We start from the raw sequence: 17,337 nt of genomic DNA on the forward strand, positions 1-17,337 counted from the left end.
TTTTATTTATTTTTTTGTCCTGTCAGAGGTGAATATTCTATTGGCATCTAAATATTGTGTTTGAATTCAACTAAACATCTAATACTGTCTAGCAGTCTATAATATTAGTGGGTTATCCTCAGAAGTTATTGACTTGAGCCTTTTACAGCTCATCGTATTAATATGGATTTACTTTATATACCTCATTTCTAGTGGCTTTTAGTATACTGTTCCTGTGCTGAATTTCTGGAATCTGGATTATTATATGTCTGGGTGTGTTTTTAATTGGGTTGATATTATTTGGAGTTGTATATGCTTCAGTTACCTGAATGTCAAGTTGTGTTCCCATATTTGGGAAGTTTTCTGCTATTACTTCTGCCCATATTCTTTTTATGTCATTTGTATTGACTCTTTCTTTCTCTTTGATGCCTATTAGTCTTATGTTGTTCATCTTTGCATCATCTTGCAGATGTTGAATTATTTTTTCCTACATCTTAGTTGTTTTTTTGCCATAATTTTATTGATAAACAAATAGCAATGAGACAGTCTCAAATCAAATCAGTAGGACAGTTTCAATACTTAGTTGTTTTTAAGAGACCTTTTCTTACCTTTTCACTAGCTGCAATGGTGTCTTTAAGGTCTGAAAGTCTATTTTCATTTCCTTTCATATGGTTTTGCCAGCTTGTGGTTGAGGTTTTAACTTCCTGTGTATCATTTTTTTTGTATGTTTTTGTATTTTAAGGAAGGGTCTACAGGGTCTTCAGGATCTCACTACTAGATCGGACTCATAGTGATTCTCCTATGAGCTGGGATTACAGGCACATGCCACCACACCCAGTCTCATTCACTGTCTCAGCGCCCCTCAGGGACAGGGCCAGCACAGCAGGCCCTGGAGATCAAATCCCTGGGCCCTGTGCCTTCTTGCAAGCACTTTAATCAGCTGAGCTATTTGACCAGCCCTTCCTACCTGTTTATCACTTTAACTATGCTTCATGTATTGTATTTCTTTTGTATATTGCTCATTCAAGGATTCCATCATTTTTACATTCTCCTCTACTTTTGTCAGTGTCTTCTTTAGAAGCACTTAGTAATTCTTTCATTATAGTTATTTCTTTTTTACTTCAGAAATTATTTCTGAGGGAGCTTGCTGGCTCAGTTGTTTAAGCGCCTGTATGGGCAAACCCAGTCAGGCGTGAGGGACCACAGTTTGATCCCCAGCTTCACAAGCCACACCAGACCCTCCCTGAGCCAGCCCCTCCCCCCCAAAATAAAACCCTTCTCAACTGAAAAGTGTAGCCACGAGGCATAAAAGTAAAGCTACATTAATATGCTGAACTGTAAAGGGCTCACATCAACAACTTCAGACAATTGCCAGTTGTGCTGATAACCCACCGCTATTATGGACTATTGGGTTATATTGGGTTATTTTGCTGAATTCAGTTACCTACAATCTTTGGTCTGGTATCAAGTATGAAAAGTCCTTTAAAGACTTCTCCAACTATAGCTTCTCTAACAGCAACGGAACACACATCTCTGATAAAACAAAACAAAAAAGGGGGCTATAAATAAAGGACTCTTTTTTTAGTGTATGTGTGTGTGTGTGTGTGTCTATGTGTGAATATATATACATATATATATGTATATACAAGAGAGTTAGGATTGATATACAGCTACTTTCTCTTATTTCAGTGAGAGGAAAGGTTTGCACTAATATTGATTAGACAAGATATCATATCTCCATCTCGTCCTCTGCATAACTACTAGGAAGACACCAATATGCCATGTATTAATTATTGTAACTGCCATACTAACCTGTCTTGAAACTGTTGCATTGTCATTTTATCTTTTTTCTCATTAAAATGAAAAAAATAGATAATATAGTAACTTCTATTAATTAGTTATTCCTGTTTTGAAAATCTATAACATATGTATTGTTGTATGTTACCCTGTTTCTGTCATTTCTTCTATTTGTTTTTGCTCCTGTTTTCATTCTTAAAATTAAAATAAATGAAGGGAAAAGGAAAGAGCAGAAGCAGAGGGGGTTAAAAAGAATAAAGATGTGTTATGCACAAACTCCCCACAATTAATGTAATTATTATGTACCTCAAACATGTATTAATAAAAATAAAAAACTTTTTAAAAAAGGAATTATTTCTGATCTGATTTCCTCTCTACCTTTCTGCAGTTGTTTCTTTACTTCAGATGGTATTATTTCAGAGATTTCAGGTGTGTGCTTTCCAATTTCTTCAATGCAGTTGTCTCCTGCATTTGTTCTGGGTGGACTCAGGGCCTGAGACTGCATTTTGTTCCTTCTCTTCATCATTTTGTATAGCACTGTCTTCTGACCTTTGGCATAGAGCTTTGGTAGAGTTATTACCTTAGCACCAGGTCCGGATCTACCAAGTTCAAACTTGTCCAGGTAGGTGTGACTTGGGTCTGGCTGCTGTGCTCCACTTCTTCCTGCTGTAGCCCTTGGAGGTGAACCCACTGTACCACTCTGGCAAGATGTTCTGCTCCTGGATAAGCTGGGAGGGTCTTGCCTCCAGCCTCTCTGCAGGGAGTTCTGCCACTGGGTTCTACATCAGGCCTGACTGAAGGAAGTTTCACACACTTGCCGGGCCTGGATGCTGGCTGGAGTGAGGATCTGCAGGCCCTCGGGCGGTCCCACTCACACACTGGGCCCACATTTCTCTTTTGATAAAGTGCAGCAACAACAAAACGCATGCTCTCCTTTAATGGTCATTGTTTTTTGTTATTGTGGAGGGGAACTTTTTGGAGGAGTGTTCAGGATGGAACTGGGACGCAAACTCAGACTCTTGCATTTGCCAGGCAAACACTGTGCTCCTGAACTATATTCCTGGGTCTAATGGTTAATTTTAAAGAAGATCCCTTTCAATGAACCTATCCCTTTGCTTTATTTTCATGGTGATTGTCATGGAGATTTAAAAAAAAATATGGTGTTTTAGACCCTCAAGGAAAGTTTTTAAAATTGACTAAACCAAAACTCAGAAATCAAACAAGAGTGTAACTAAGAAGTGCCAGCTGCATTTGACTAGAGCCACAGGCTCTAGTGGCTCAGACTGTGCCCCGCACAAGGGTGTTTAGCCAAGAGGATCAATGGGTCTATGATTCAGTTCATGCTGTTAGAGTACCCAAGACCTTGGTGCACAGCAGCAGCACTTGGAGTAAAGGTCACCCCTTGTAAAGCCCACAAAAGTATGTGTTCATTTGCAAGGTTTGAACCCAAAAGATTGCCTCTGCCTTTGCCCAGCAGCTTGCCTTTCCTGAATTGCACAAAACACCATTCAGGGCACAGACCCTGAATTAAGCAGCAGAGAGGTCAATGAAGAAGAGAAATTTTACATTTACATGAAAGCCCTTTGTAGACTTGTAACACCATCCAGTGTAAAGCAGGACAAGCAAAGGTGATTCAGAAGCTCAGCAGGTGACAGGAGAAATTGCATTGACCACAAACATTTTCTGCCAAAACCACAGCATGTAGAGTGCACAGGAGACATTCAGATATGTGGCAGACTCCTCTCTAGGAACCCATTTGAAGGCAGACTGGCCAGAAAGCACAAATGGGAGTGGGGATGATGATTTCTGACAGTCCATTCTAGTTACCAACCCCAGGGAAGGTCTAACCAGCAAGACAGAAGAGCCTGAGACAAAAGAACCTGGGCAGCCTTGGCTGATCTAACTGCCAAGTCCTCTAATTCTTCTACAGCTTAACTTGCAGAAAACATCTGGTTCCGGAGGTTGTCAGAGGATTACAGTGTGAAACCCAAGGGAGGTTTTTGTAAAGCTCTGTAGCACTGTGACTGGGGGGATACGCACAGTGCTACAAAGCCCATAGAGACCTGTACAAAAACTGCAAGGCCAAATACAGCATTTGGGAAACCCTCTGCCTACATCTAATGCTACAGGGGATGAACACAGCAGGCAGCCTTCCCAGCTTCCACTGTACCCCAGGAGAGATGCCAGGAAGCCAATGAGATCGGAGGCGATGACACGAGCTGCTGGCCTCTCACTCACTGCAGTTCTTCCCTGGGTGAAAATGGCATTTCAACATTTTCTGGCTGCACATGTTGGGAATACAGAAAAGCTGCTATGTTAAAAATGATCTTGTTTGTCTTGCTTTCCCATTGATCTTATTGAAAAAAAAAAAAAAAAACAGAAAGTTGTGGGCCATTTCATATGGAGTTTCTGAACCCAAGTCCCTAGAGAGATTTCCTTGGGTGCTTTGCTCTTACAGTTTGAGAATGTGGATTTCTAGATGGATTCATTTGTAGGAAATCACCAGTCAGTGCTTTATATCACTTTCTCATCTTATACCACAAATTACCTGGCCATAAGGTAACACTGGTACTGAAGTGAGACTCACAGACCCAAGACCCACCACCTCCGTAGTCCCACTTTTCCAAGCAGTGTTAAGGGTGTATTGAGGAAATAAGACAGTCCAAACCAAGTGAAAGTCACAGTTCAGAGAAATTCATTAGTGTGCTAGTCTGGAAACGCTCACCCTGGGAATATGTGCTGCCAGCGACTCCCCTGACAACAAGCTTCTGGAAGCAAACCTATACCTACCAGAAGTTAATAAATATCATGAGTTGGATGAGTAGCAAACATCATCTTTCAATGAACTGAGCATGAAAGTCACTCCTTCTCTAAAGCTAATAGGAAGAAGGAAGACGGAAGTGCTGCTGAGGTTTTTGGAGCACCCTCAACAACTGTGATACAGATAAACTCATCTTTGGAAAAGGAACCAGCTTGACTGTGGAACCAAGTAAGTAATGTGTTTGTCTTTTGGGGTTAATGCATCCTCCACCCAGAGAGGCAGAAATACCATCAGGAAAGATGGGGGGTACTAAGACCCATAGTAGTTAGTGTAATTGTGTTCAAGAGGACCCCTGAGAAGAAGTAAACTATGGTTAGCCCTCTGTAAGAGTTCCAGTGGGAGGTGCTGGTTTTTAAAAAAAAGTATGATTAGGGGAATAAGAAAGAACCCAGAGAGTGCACAGAAATTGGGAAGAGCTCTGGCCAGTCCATGCAGCATGGCTCAGACTGTAGAAACTACAGAGTCACTGGTCCAACTCGCTGAGCAGACTTGGAGTGGACTGGGAATGACATTAGCCTGAGTCTGGGATCCTCTCAAGGTGGCTCCAGATATAAACAGCTCAGATATTTCCTAAGCCAATCTCATGGCTCTTGCAGAGTCCCAAATTAAATACATCTCTTAGGCACGAAGAATGAAGTGAAATCGTGGCCATTTGTTACAAATATGTAGTAACCTTTCTCTTTAGAAGGATTGTTCCAGACATTTGTTTCTAATTAGTTGAGCTTCAAGTGGAAAGCAGGTTACTAGAGAGAAATATGGAGCCTGTGCTTCTCAATGAGACCAGATTCCAAGCACAGAAAATTTGCATCAGTAATGTTTCTAGCTAAGAAATGCTTTAGAATCAGAGTGGCTCTGGAAGGATTCATGGTGCTCATCTTCCTCCCAAAGAGGATTTGGGGCCACTCACAAATGAACTGTTATAAAGGAATCCGCTCAAAGTTGTTGAAGAATTGTGGTAATGCAGAAGATAGATTTTGTTAAGTAACATTAGAATTCAGTTGTGTCCTTCTTTAAAAAGAAAAAAAAAAAAAGACAGCAGTGTGACACTTGACAGCAGCTTCTAGTTAGTGACTATTTGTCTTAAAGCAGATAAAGTAATATATCAGTATGAAAACCCTTATCAAAGGTTCTAGAGAAGTCTAACAATAGGGATCAATGGTCCCATATCTGCCAAACTGGCTACCAGAAAAGAAAAGAACTCATCCTGCCCTGCTGACTTGCTGTCCAGCTTATGTTTCCCGAGAGATAGATGACTGTAATGGGGTGAGCACCTCTCAGAGAGCAGTGGGGAAACAGACGGCTCGTGTGCACGAAGTTAAGGACAGAGGGCTCGGGCAGAGAAAGCAAAGTCCCAAGGCTGGGTGGGCATCCCAGACCTCACGTCCTGTGGGAGAAGCGCAGTCAAGCTCCACAGCAGCAAGAAGACCCAAATCTAGGTTAGCAGAGTTAAGTCGCAAAGCACAAGAGTTCTTTTAAATCACAACCTTAGTAAGATTTTTGTAAACTGAAGTAATTCAGGCTCTTGCCTTTAAATATCTCTGAAGTTAAAACTTCTCACTAGTTTATCTACTTCCCAAAAAAAGTTAGAAACTTATTTCCCTCTGTATGCCTTTGTTCACCAAGTTCTTCATAATCAAGTTGCTCTGTGTACTGATTCCTTGGACCAGAATTTCCCCGAATGTGGAGTGCAGAACACGTGATTATAGAGAGTATGCAGATGAGCTTTTTCATATAAATTGATCTTTTAATGCATATCAGAATAGTACAGGAGGCCATCAAAACCATACAATTAAAATTTGCCTTTTGATTGTATTTCAAGTTAAAAAGTGAGTAAATTTAGCAGAGCTCAGGGGCTGGGGTTCAATCTCTGGCATGGCATGGCACTGAGACAGCCATTGAGCCTGGGTGTGGTGGCACACGCCTGTAATCCCAGTACTTGGGAAGATGAAAACAGGAGAATCACGACAAGCCTGATCTAAGTAGTGAGACCCTGCAGACCCTGTACAACCTGTACTAAATACATTTTTTTAAAAGTGAGTAAATTTAAAGAAAATTATTTAGAAAATTGTGAGGGATGGATATGCTCAAGAAAAGATTTGGGGAATGGTGAACAGGTATATTCTGTTGCCCTTTAAAATTAAAAAAAAAGAAGCATCCAGAGGGCCAGGATCCAGGATATCTTCTAGCAGAGCCTTCTCTTCTAACCAACTAACATTTGATTAATGAGACATCACTGAAAATCCAGGCCTTTATCTTCTCAGAAGTCTACTTTCTCTTGATGCTTTCTTTTTTTCCGGGGTTTCTTTCATGTTCTTACCTGCAGGGTTCCCAGGTAACACAGAACTAAGGGAGGTCTATACAAACCCACAGCCACAGATCCTACCACACGTTAGCCCTCCAGATAGAGCAAATGTGGAGACACCACTTGACTTCACACAACAGACCAGAGACAGGACAGAAAAGCATTTAAATGTGACAGTGTAAGTGTGTACTACACGCAGTGGTGACAATAGAACGTATGAAAGGGTCATGGTCATCAGGAACATCTTCATGAAAGTGAGCCATGAGATGGACATAGAATTCTATCTATTATTACGCAGCACCATTACATCAGCTGCCATCATGTGAGTGCCTATCGTACCCGGCCCTTAGCTAGGCACTTCATGAATTTCATTTCATCCACACTCACAATGATCATGTGGACTTAGTTACCATTGCTTGCATTTTATACATCAGAAAACTGACTCTCAGAAAGGTTCTCAAAACTACACAGCTTAGCAAAGTTATCATTTGAATTATCTGTCTATAACCACAATCTGTGCTCTTTTTTAATGTATCAGTTATTTAATTAGGTTCTTAGTAAGAAATTTAGAACACTAATTTATGAGGATACATTCCATTTTTCAGGGCAAAAATGGATTGCAGGTAGCCCCAGAAATAAGGAACACCTTTGATTTTTGCTAAAATCTGTGAGTCCATCACATCCTGATCCACCTTGCGCTGCTCTGAAACCTGACACCTCTCAGTGTCGAAGATCTCACCCTCCTGGTGTCTGGGTTTCCACAGCTGCTTCTTCTTGAAATAGCATCAGTGACATGTTTGGGGATTTTCATTTTGCTAATATTAATTTTTGTAGAGGTGGCAATGACAAATTTCTGGTGTGTTCTTCATAGAGGAGCACGATTAAGGCTAAGAGGCCCAGTCACAAGTAGCAAGTCACTGGCCAACTGCTTCAGGAAGACCACTCTCTTGCCTCTGTGACACCTGGTGAGGATGATCAAGATGGTGCCTGGAGAGAGGCTAGCTCGACATTCCCTCACATGCTGACTGAAGGATTTCTTGCGATGGCTCAAGAGCTTTGAAGGGCACATCTTCAGTAGGGTAGTATATAGGAATTTTTTGAAGCTTAATCACCTGGATACCTCCATTCTTGTATCCACCAACTGGTTTTGTGATTGTATCAAGAACTTCCTCCTTCTTTGTCTTCTCAACCTTTGATTTAGCAGCTGTGTACTTTCTCTTGTACAAAGCCTTTCTGGAAAACATAGCAGATCAGGAGTATCTACCAATTCCTCTAACTAGATCAGGATTTTGGCTACAGTGAGGCTGCCTCTCCTTGGACATTTTGCTTTCATGCTACCCTTTCTACCAGTATGACTGGTAGAAGCCTTCTTGGCTTCAGGTTTCTTCTCTTTAGTGTCTGACTTCTGGGTTTTTTTTTTCACCCACCATCTTGCAAGATGAGAAAGAACAGCAATCTGTACTCTTAAGGCCTTGCCCTTCTGTTGAGGCTGCTTCATTAGAGTAAAAGAGTGTAGAGCGTCTTCCCATTGGGTCAGCCTTCCTCTCAGGCCTCTACTGAGCTCCAAAAGAACCTGAGGCAACAGTCTGCTATTTCCCTTCTGCTTGCCATCCCGACCATTTCCTCCAAGGAAAGTCTCCTGCCTCCACACCAAATCTCATTAACAAGGAGCCATTCCCCCTCCCCAGAAAGAAACAGGTTAATCCCACCCCCCATATCACACTCCTGGAGCCTGGGAGCACCAAAACATAGAAAGATGACCAAAGAATCTCCTTTTTTCCCAAATAACAGGAGTCCATAAACTCCTGGACTCTTCAACAAGTTTCTAAAATTTCAAGAGATCATTTCCCCAGTGCTCCCAGAACCTCAATCCTTTATGGGTTCTAATTTGATCTCAAAATGCATTTTCCCTCCATGATGTTTTGAGTGACATACAGGAAAGCTCATAGAATGATTTTTACATATGACAGAAGCCAATTTGGCTGTCATTTCTAAGTGTATGTGTGGCACTAAGGATTGCTAAAATGTAGTATGCATGAATATATTATTAAAGTGGACTGCAGAACCTGAATCTATTTTGTACTACGCAGTCTGGCTGATGTATAATGCTTGGCCATGGTGCAAGGTTCTGACTGGATTGCAATGGGATTGCTAAAATGTTCAAAGGAGTGGAGTAAAGAGTCCAGTAGGTCTTTACCCCACCCAAGTGTTGTGTAAAGGTTAAGAACCACTACTCTATGGCCAGCATTCCACCTTTCCTTACACCTGATCAAGTAAACAAACATCCTCTCCATGCTGTATTTATACTTTCTCATTCAGAGCACAAATTCTATCAGAGGATAACGTAGGAAAAACTTGGATTTCCACAAGATGCAAGAGTCCTCTCCTGTTTTGTCCTAACAAGTAGACCATAAGACTGAGGAGGAGAGAGGTTGGCTAGATGGGACAACAATCCCATAAGATGGATATTGTGTGATATAACATGGCAATAGGGGTCAGAGTTGGCTTAAAGAGAAAAGTCAAAAGGTTTTTTTGGATTATATTTATCAGGGGTGGAGAAACACTCATCTTTGGCAAAGGCTCCTATCTAGAGACAGAACCATGAAGTAACTTAACTGTTCCTTCTTGTGAACACCATGCTTGGCCATTATCTTTGCTAAATATTTTCCTGAATCACAAAATTGGGAAATAATTCTCAAGTTCTTCAAAGATTCCTCCATCAAGTGATTTAGCAAGGGCTGGTTTGAGAAGTATGGACTGAGTTTCTGTAAATCCAAGGAGGGCATGAGCTTCAGCCTCACCTTCGTAAGCCTCACTAGCTTTCCTGGACAGTTTCCATTGTCTCCTGTTGCCTGACTAACTCTACAATACCAGCCCTCCCAGCCTCTGTGAATTCACCAGGCACAAACCTAGACCTTATCCATGACAGGAGCCACCCTATGAGCATCTTAGGTGGTAAGTGTGTGGAATAATGAAGAGCACATTAAACTAAAAATTCAGAAACTAAGTTCCAATCTTTTTCTTTGGTTCATGAGTTTTTCTTCTTTTTTGGGAGGGCAGGCAGAACCGGGGATTGAACTCAGACCCTTGCACTTGCTAGGGAAGTGCTTATTCTACTGAGCCATCTCCCCGGCCCAGTTCATGAGTTCTGTAACTTCATTGAACTCTCATTTTCCCAGAGTTAGGTTAAAAGATTTCCAAGATGTTGTCTAGTCTGAGCACACTGATTCTGATTATTCCCCCAGACCAACTCAGAGATAATTTGATAAGAAAAATAGACAAAAGCAGTGATGTGAAAGTCCTATTACCCAGTTCAAATTCTGTAATTTAACTTTAAAAAATGGTGAAATGAGATCAAAACTTTCTCTATGCACTTGTTAATAAACTTTCATGTGATCACAGAGGTCTGGACACATGACAGCTGAGGCTACTTCCATGTCATCCATTATTCTAGATAATGAGTGAAATTGGGCACCAGAGACCCGAGAGTGAGACCAAGCTCAGCCACTCACTGTCATAGCCCCTTTTACCTTGAGGGATAGCTTTTGTAAGATGGACCTAATAATATCCTCTCATGAAACCAGGTGCAATGTCTGTTGAGGTAATATACACAGCAGTTGTTAGTCAAATAGTGAAGCATTTATAAAATTGTGATCATCTATGGTTATTAGGATCTCAACTCTTTTGCATCGCTGCCTTTTGCTAGAGCCATCATGTCCTTTCTCCTCCAACTGAGGCACAGCCCTATTAAGGTTGACTTACCTGAGCCCATCTATAGCTATGCTTCTGCTCACAATGGCAACTCTTAGAAAACCAAAATGATTCTTCATTCCTGTGTAAATATGATTCTGAATTAAGTTCTAGACATAAGAGATGGCAAGTGGAAGTGTTGACAGCAGAAAATCTATGAATTTTCCTAAATATCAGCACTCAGAACATAGTAAATATCAGACTCCCAGAATGTACTGCTTAGAACTCAGAAACCCTTGCAAAGTTCTGTGTCCCCAGCAACCCTCATCCTGCTCCACCCCCCACCTTCAAACAGATGAGATAGACTGACAGGAGGAGAGTGGGTAGCAAGGTTGTTGTATGGATGCGTAGGGTAGTGCTATAACAGCACAGCTTATCTTTGGAACCGGGACTCAACTCATCGTGGAGCCAAGTGAGTCATGATTTTATCATATCCCAATATATATTCCCTGAAGTAGTGCTAGTGGTGTGCTGAGTGAATGGGGCTTCTTGGAAAGTCAGAAAATTCTAAATTAGAACTCCGTTGTTGCTGCAAAGTGTCTGGGTAAAATTTGAAAGTGTTTTCAGTTTCTCTTAAAATGTTCTGTGTATACTTGGAAACTATTCTAAGGCTTGATATTGATAAGTTTTCTATAGCTACTCAGAAAAGGCATAGCTCAGACTTCTGGTTCTGGCTTCCTAATCAGGGGCCAGGACCATGGGAAGGCAAGTTCTAGATGTGGAGAGTCTTCCCCACTGTTTCTGAGTGAAAGTAGTTTTATCATGGTTATGGTGTATGAAGAAAGATTAGAAAGAAGAAAACATTATTATGGAAGGAAATAGAATTCTCTCTCTCTCTCTCTCTCTCTCTCTCTCTCTCTCTCTCTCTTTCGTCTCTTCAGTCTTCCTCCATTTATTTTGCTGAAATTTGTATTAAACTGGCATAGTTGACCCAGATTATATGCTCCCCAAAGTCCCATCTTAGCCTGGATCTGAAGAGACAAGTTACATGTTTATTTCTTCTATGAGCCTCGATCCAGGTACTCTAAATGAGGGCTTAGAAATACACATCCCATGCAGAAACACAGCCACCAACTCCAGGACAATAGAGAAATATTGGTGCTCTCTTGGAAATGGTGCTCTCTTTCCCACTGGTGCCTATTCTACTATCTGGGCCATGTTCAGATAGTCTGGCTGCCAACAGTCAATCACTGGCCTCAGGCCAGAAAACAATAATCTTTCAGATACTTTCCAAAATGCCAAGTCCAATGGAGTAGGCATTATGTCTCATTAGACATAAATTTTGTTTATTTCACGGGAAATAAATAATTAGGAAAATATACATGAGTGTGGCAAGGCTACCTAATAGTCCTAAAAGTGAGTGGTGTTGTCAACATGGTCTCTGTCTCTTGGAGGATAACATGAACCTATAGGAATTCTTCATGGCCTATTGCTTCCAGTAAGACAGTGGAATTTGGTGGGTTTTCTTATCTTTGAAAGAAGAGAGCAATGAAAATCAGGAGGGAAGCAGAATCATGCTGTAGTTGATTGTAGTCTGATAGATGTTCAGCAAATTGCATGTGAGTAAAAAGGATTGTTTCATTTTCCCTTTAAATCACTTCCACTTGAAATTCAAAATTGTCTGCAATGCTAGAATCAAATCCTGGAGGTCATGCTTTTGTGAATCTTAAGGGAAAAAGATGAATGAAACTGATGCTAGCCTCTCTGTAGGGACACTGGCCACACCTTCCACTGATACACCACTTATTTCTCTGGTTTTCTCCTCCTGTGGTGATGGAATGTAATATAATGATGTGATACTCAGGTAGGGGAGTGAGAATTTCAAACTATGTCTCCAGTCCTAAAAGTTTTGATGAGGAGTAATGACCCTACATAACTGCCATTCTTTTGCCCGGCTCTACCTCTACACTCTTAAGTTTTGGTGATAAGAAAGACTAACCCATATGGTCTTTAAGTGCTGTTTCACATGATTACTGTACACTTCTGAGACTTGTATCTAGGCCCAGAGTCAAGAGAAATTACAGAACAAAAATGAGCAATCCAAAGCAAAACCTGACTTCCCCGACCTGCATCCACAACACACAGCACCAATGAGATCCCCCAGAGGAAACCAATTTCTTGCTCAACCCTCAGGTCTTTGGAAAGCCTTTCAATGGGATCAGGGAATTAGAAAGTAGATTTGTTATATTATGAGATTCACTGAGGGATGGGGGAAATTAGGTTTCTGATCAAAAAAAAAAACAGTGTTTGAGACCCTAGAGAAGGAAACCAGAGTGTAAGAGCAGGACCTGTTTCCAATTCCTCCTCTCCTTGGCCTAGCATTCATTATAAGAAATGTCAGCATTCAGGGCTCCATCCCTACATCAAGCTATTTTCTTCTTGGAGAGCCCTCTCAATAAATAAGAGTTAAGATTTGCACTGAAGACACCCACATCAGTCACCTGTCATCCTCCTGTGCCCGGGGTCAACCCTGTCCCTACATCTTTCGGATGGGAAATTCATGCTCATTTTCCTGTCCAACCATTCAACTATTATTAGCCTCAGAGGGAGCTGATACTGTGCACTTGGCCACTGGTCTTATCGATAGCAGCTTTGCAGTTCTGTGAGCTGCAGAGACTCTAGGGCAAAGCACCAGGTAGGGGAAGCAGGCACAGATGCGCAAGTGTTCAAGCCCAGGACCCAGGGCCAGCCACGGGCAGGTTCCCTGTCAGTCAATGTCACAATGTGCTCCTGGAACACCCAAAAGATGTTTTTTGGAGCTGGCACCAAACTCTTCGTGGAATCCCTTGAGTTGACTTTTTCTCTATATCTATGTATGGATAATTTAAGTTCTGGGAATGGGGTTGCTATGCAGTTTACATTCCAAATTGTAACTAAAAATTGACTTACAATTAGGAGATGGAGAAATATAATGTAAAGTGGACCAGAGTGAAGACAGAGTCACTAAAGCAATTATTACTTTCATTTTAAAATATATAAAAATTAAAACTACAGTCCCTGTGTATTTGTGAAATTTCAAGAGAAACCCCAAAAGCCCAAGAAATCTAATAGAATCACAAGAGTAGCTGGAGTAGTCAAATGCAAAGACATTTTTCAGGACACTTGGGCCCCAGTTCCCCAGAAACTTGCCTGATCCTTATACAGCCCTGGTTAAGCTGATCAGTGTAGGTGCCTCCTGGCCACCTGCAATGTCCTGCAGCTTGGAAGAATCTAAAGAGAGAAAGTTAGCATGATCATAGTAACCAGGTAGAGCAGACTGTCAGGGTTTAACTTAAATCTCACATTGGCACAGAATCTTAAAATTCTGTGTGACATTTATTATAGATGCAGCAATTCTTAAGGTGCCGGTAGGATTTTCTATCTGAATCTAAAATAGGTGATATCCAAGTTCATAACTTAAGAAAGACTGATCAGGAAAGATACAGCAAATTGCTTTGTATTTTTTGCATGCATATAATCTTAACATACTAGTATTCATAAAAAAGAAAAAATTCAGAAATAAAATACATATCCAAACAAATATGTTTAAAACATATATTAAAATTTAATTATGTTCATAGAACAAGAAGACACTATTCTCAAAAGACAAACAATTAAGTTCTTCATTTAAATCTAGTCAAAGATTTAAATTTGTTTTAAATTTTATCCAACTTTAAATTTGGGTTTAAGTCAAATGTGAAATATTTTAAATGTAAAATATTTAAGTCAAATATGTAAAATAGACTTTGATATATATGTCAACCACACTGTGTGTATTACTTTTGTGAAAAAGTAAAAAGGAAAATTTATTTCAATCAAATAGCCTTTTCTTTGGTTACAATGATGCCAAAGAATAGATTAAATAAAATACTTTTCTTTCAATTGTTTTGAAGTTAGACATTAATTTAAAAACAGGGTCTAAGAAAAGTGTTTTATGAAATTAATACATTATGCTTTTTTTGAAGCACTGACTAATCAATTCTGAGTTCAGTATAAGTGCCTGAACTTCTTCAAGTGTCTGTCTTTTCGACTATGTCACATTGTTCAAATTATTCAAAACCAGTTTCCCCAGCCCAAAGAGATCACTGGCAACTGCCTGATGACCCTAGCAATCCCTAATTGTCCAACTAAATCAGACTAGTCTTGGTCTCAAATACCTTAAATATTTTTCTCTTTAAGTATCCAAGGAGATGGGACTTAGGTTTTTCGGTTGTTATTAAGTTTGGTTTTTGTGATCTTTGTTGTCATTGTTGTTTTTTAATAGACAGATTTCTTTGCTAACTCCTACTGCCCTGGATATCAGCCCTAATCCATCTGAAGCCAAGCGAGGGTGAGAGGCAGCACAGCTAAGAGGGGAGAGCAAGCAAGGGTGTGGTTTCGCCGTTAAGGCCAAGATTATCAGTTGCAGCTCTCAGTGCCTTCAACTATGCAGGAAAACAAAACAGCTAAGGTTTTCTCACACAGGAGAAAGCAGGTTCCAGGAAAACCCTTTAGAAAAGGAAAACAGAAAAGTCCCCCTCTCATCTAGCACTAAAGCCAAAACAAGGGACCCAATTCTGGGTAATGGTTTTCCTGCCAAGTGACTGGGACAGAAACCCATCTTTTACCTGAGCATCTTAGGGAAGAAAAGAAATGAAGACCTATGCTGGTAGTGATGAGGGACCTTCTCTGAATGTCTCACTCCCTAGGAGAGTCCTGTCAGACATGGCCCTTGTACCAAGTGCTGACCAGGAGGAGCTCCTTCGGGAAAAATCATTCCCTCCCAACCAGCTCTAACCAGCTGAGCTGGTCATAGCTCCATTGCCAGGAGCTGCACAGCCAAACCTGTAACCCAATCACAGGGCAAAGCCTTGGAAATGTCCTTTCTTTTCTGTTTGCACATTCATCACCAAACTTCCTGCTTAGTGGCATCTAATGTCTGGCTAGTAGACCATCAAAGATGAAGTCTGCTCAAATTCTGCATATTTTTCACTTCACACAAAGAAGCCAAAATCTCCACAGTTATAAATATGAAGAGCCGTGCTCGCAGGTGCAATTAAGATGGAAAATCAAGAATGCAGCCTAAGACTGGAAACATATCCAGACCACTATCCACAGGTCGATTGTCTCTCCTGGTTCAGACACAAGCAAGGCTCTTTCTTTAGCAATCATTTGAAGATAGTCTGAGAATCCAGGTCTCCATGGACACAAAATTTATCACAATTCAGAAACTTCAATAAAGCACAGTGTGAAAAAATCATTACTACCTTTCTCAAAGCTGCATGATTTTCAGTTGTAAGGAGAAAGAAAGATGCATACAAAGTAGCAGGCAGATAATAGTTCAAGGTAAGGCATGAAAGAAGAGAAAGCTGAGGGGGCTCAATTACTAGGACCAACATTCCACAACTCCTCTTAGAGTAAAATAGGGGGAAAAAATAGGTTTAAACTGGTTTTATATCTAAAAGTACTTTCTAGGGATGATGGTTGTTTCCTTTGATTAAAGACTCAAGGGAAATTGTACGATAGCCCAGCTCTGTGAAAGAATATTCACCTAATGACAAGGTGATATACTGCTTAGCTCAGCCAGTCCTTCTGTCCATGAATGAGGATAACACCGCAGTGGCTGCAGCACGGCCACCCCGGAGCCCACCCTGGAGCCTTTGAATGGATTTTGCAGAACTTTTCTTATGCTTAGTTTTTTAACTGGCATAACGCACAGCATGAGCAGCTACCCTAGTCCAGAAGCTTTTTTGTAGTTGTTATATTCTGCCTCTGCTTGCATCACTATCTCTTTGTACCTTCTAAACCTAAAAGTCAAATTAAATGTCCTTCATTTCTGCTCACCTTGGGAATGGCTGTTATTTTATGGAGGTGCTAACAAGCCCAGGCCACTAACAAGATACCAGGAGTTCTAGACTGTAGTGTTTCATCCTTTGTTTGGCCCAAAAAAGTTGAGATAATCACCACTGTTAAACTCTTACAAAGCTATAATCATCTCATGAAATAATTTAATTATATTTGCAGGAATTCAGCCTGTTTCCAGGCCATCAGTTTTTGTCATGAAAAATGGAACAAATGTTGCTTGTCTGGTGAAGGATTTCTATCCCAAGAATGTAAACATAAGTCTCAGATCATCCAAGAAGGTAGTAGAATTTGACCCTGCTGTCGTGATCACTCCAAGTGGGAAGTACAGTGCTGTCAAGCTTGGTCGGTATGAAGATCCAAACTCAGTAACCTGTTCAGTGCAATTCAATAATGAAACCGTGAGCTCCGCTGACTTTGAGGTGAAGACCACTTCATCTGGTAGGTATCTGACTTCAGGGACTGGACACTATGCGGAAGGAAATTTGAGAGGAAATTGTATAAACATGGACTCTGGGTAGATCATTCACAATTTAGCATCATTCTGGAAAAAGTAACTTAGGGTCCTCATTAATTACTAAGAAGCAAATGGTCTTTGCCCCAATGGGATCTAAAATAAAGCCCATTTCATTCCATGCCCTTCTGTCCCCTTCACCAGCCATTGTCTCTTTTAATAAATGATCATCCAGCTAGAAGGATCTGGCATTCAAAATTCAGGTGCAGTCTAGTCCAAAAGAAAGAAGAGCTCAGCCAAGGATGGGATTAAGAATCTTAGTTCTGAGCTGGTGAGATAGCTCAGCAGACTAAGTGCCTGCTTAGGCAAGTGCAGGGAACAGAGTTCAATCCCTGGCACCACTTGCCATGCCTG

General features: G+C 40.8%; 2 gene segments (V, D, J or C); both read left to right on the forward strand.

Annotated features, from left to right (window-relative positions):
* LOC101566017 overlaps positions 1-17,337 on the forward strand; it is a 432,133-nt gene that overhangs the window by 332,530 nt on the left and 82,266 nt on the right.
* Positions 1-17,337, forward strand: part of LOC111814161 — a 186,877-nt gene that overhangs the window by 166,475 nt on the left and 3,065 nt on the right. Inside the window, 2 exon segments of the C gene segment in view lie at positions 4,721-4,765; positions 16,632-16,910. Of these exon segments, the coding sequence occupies positions 4,721-4,765; positions 16,632-16,910 (324 nt within the window).

Source organism: Octodon degus, unplaced genomic scaffold (genome assembly GCF_000260255.1).
Source record: "Octodon degus isolate 3935 unplaced genomic scaffold, OctDeg1.0 scaffold00276, whole genome shotgun sequence".
NCBI classification, from domain to species: domain Eukaryota; kingdom Metazoa; phylum Chordata; class Mammalia; order Rodentia; family Octodontidae; genus Octodon; species Octodon degus.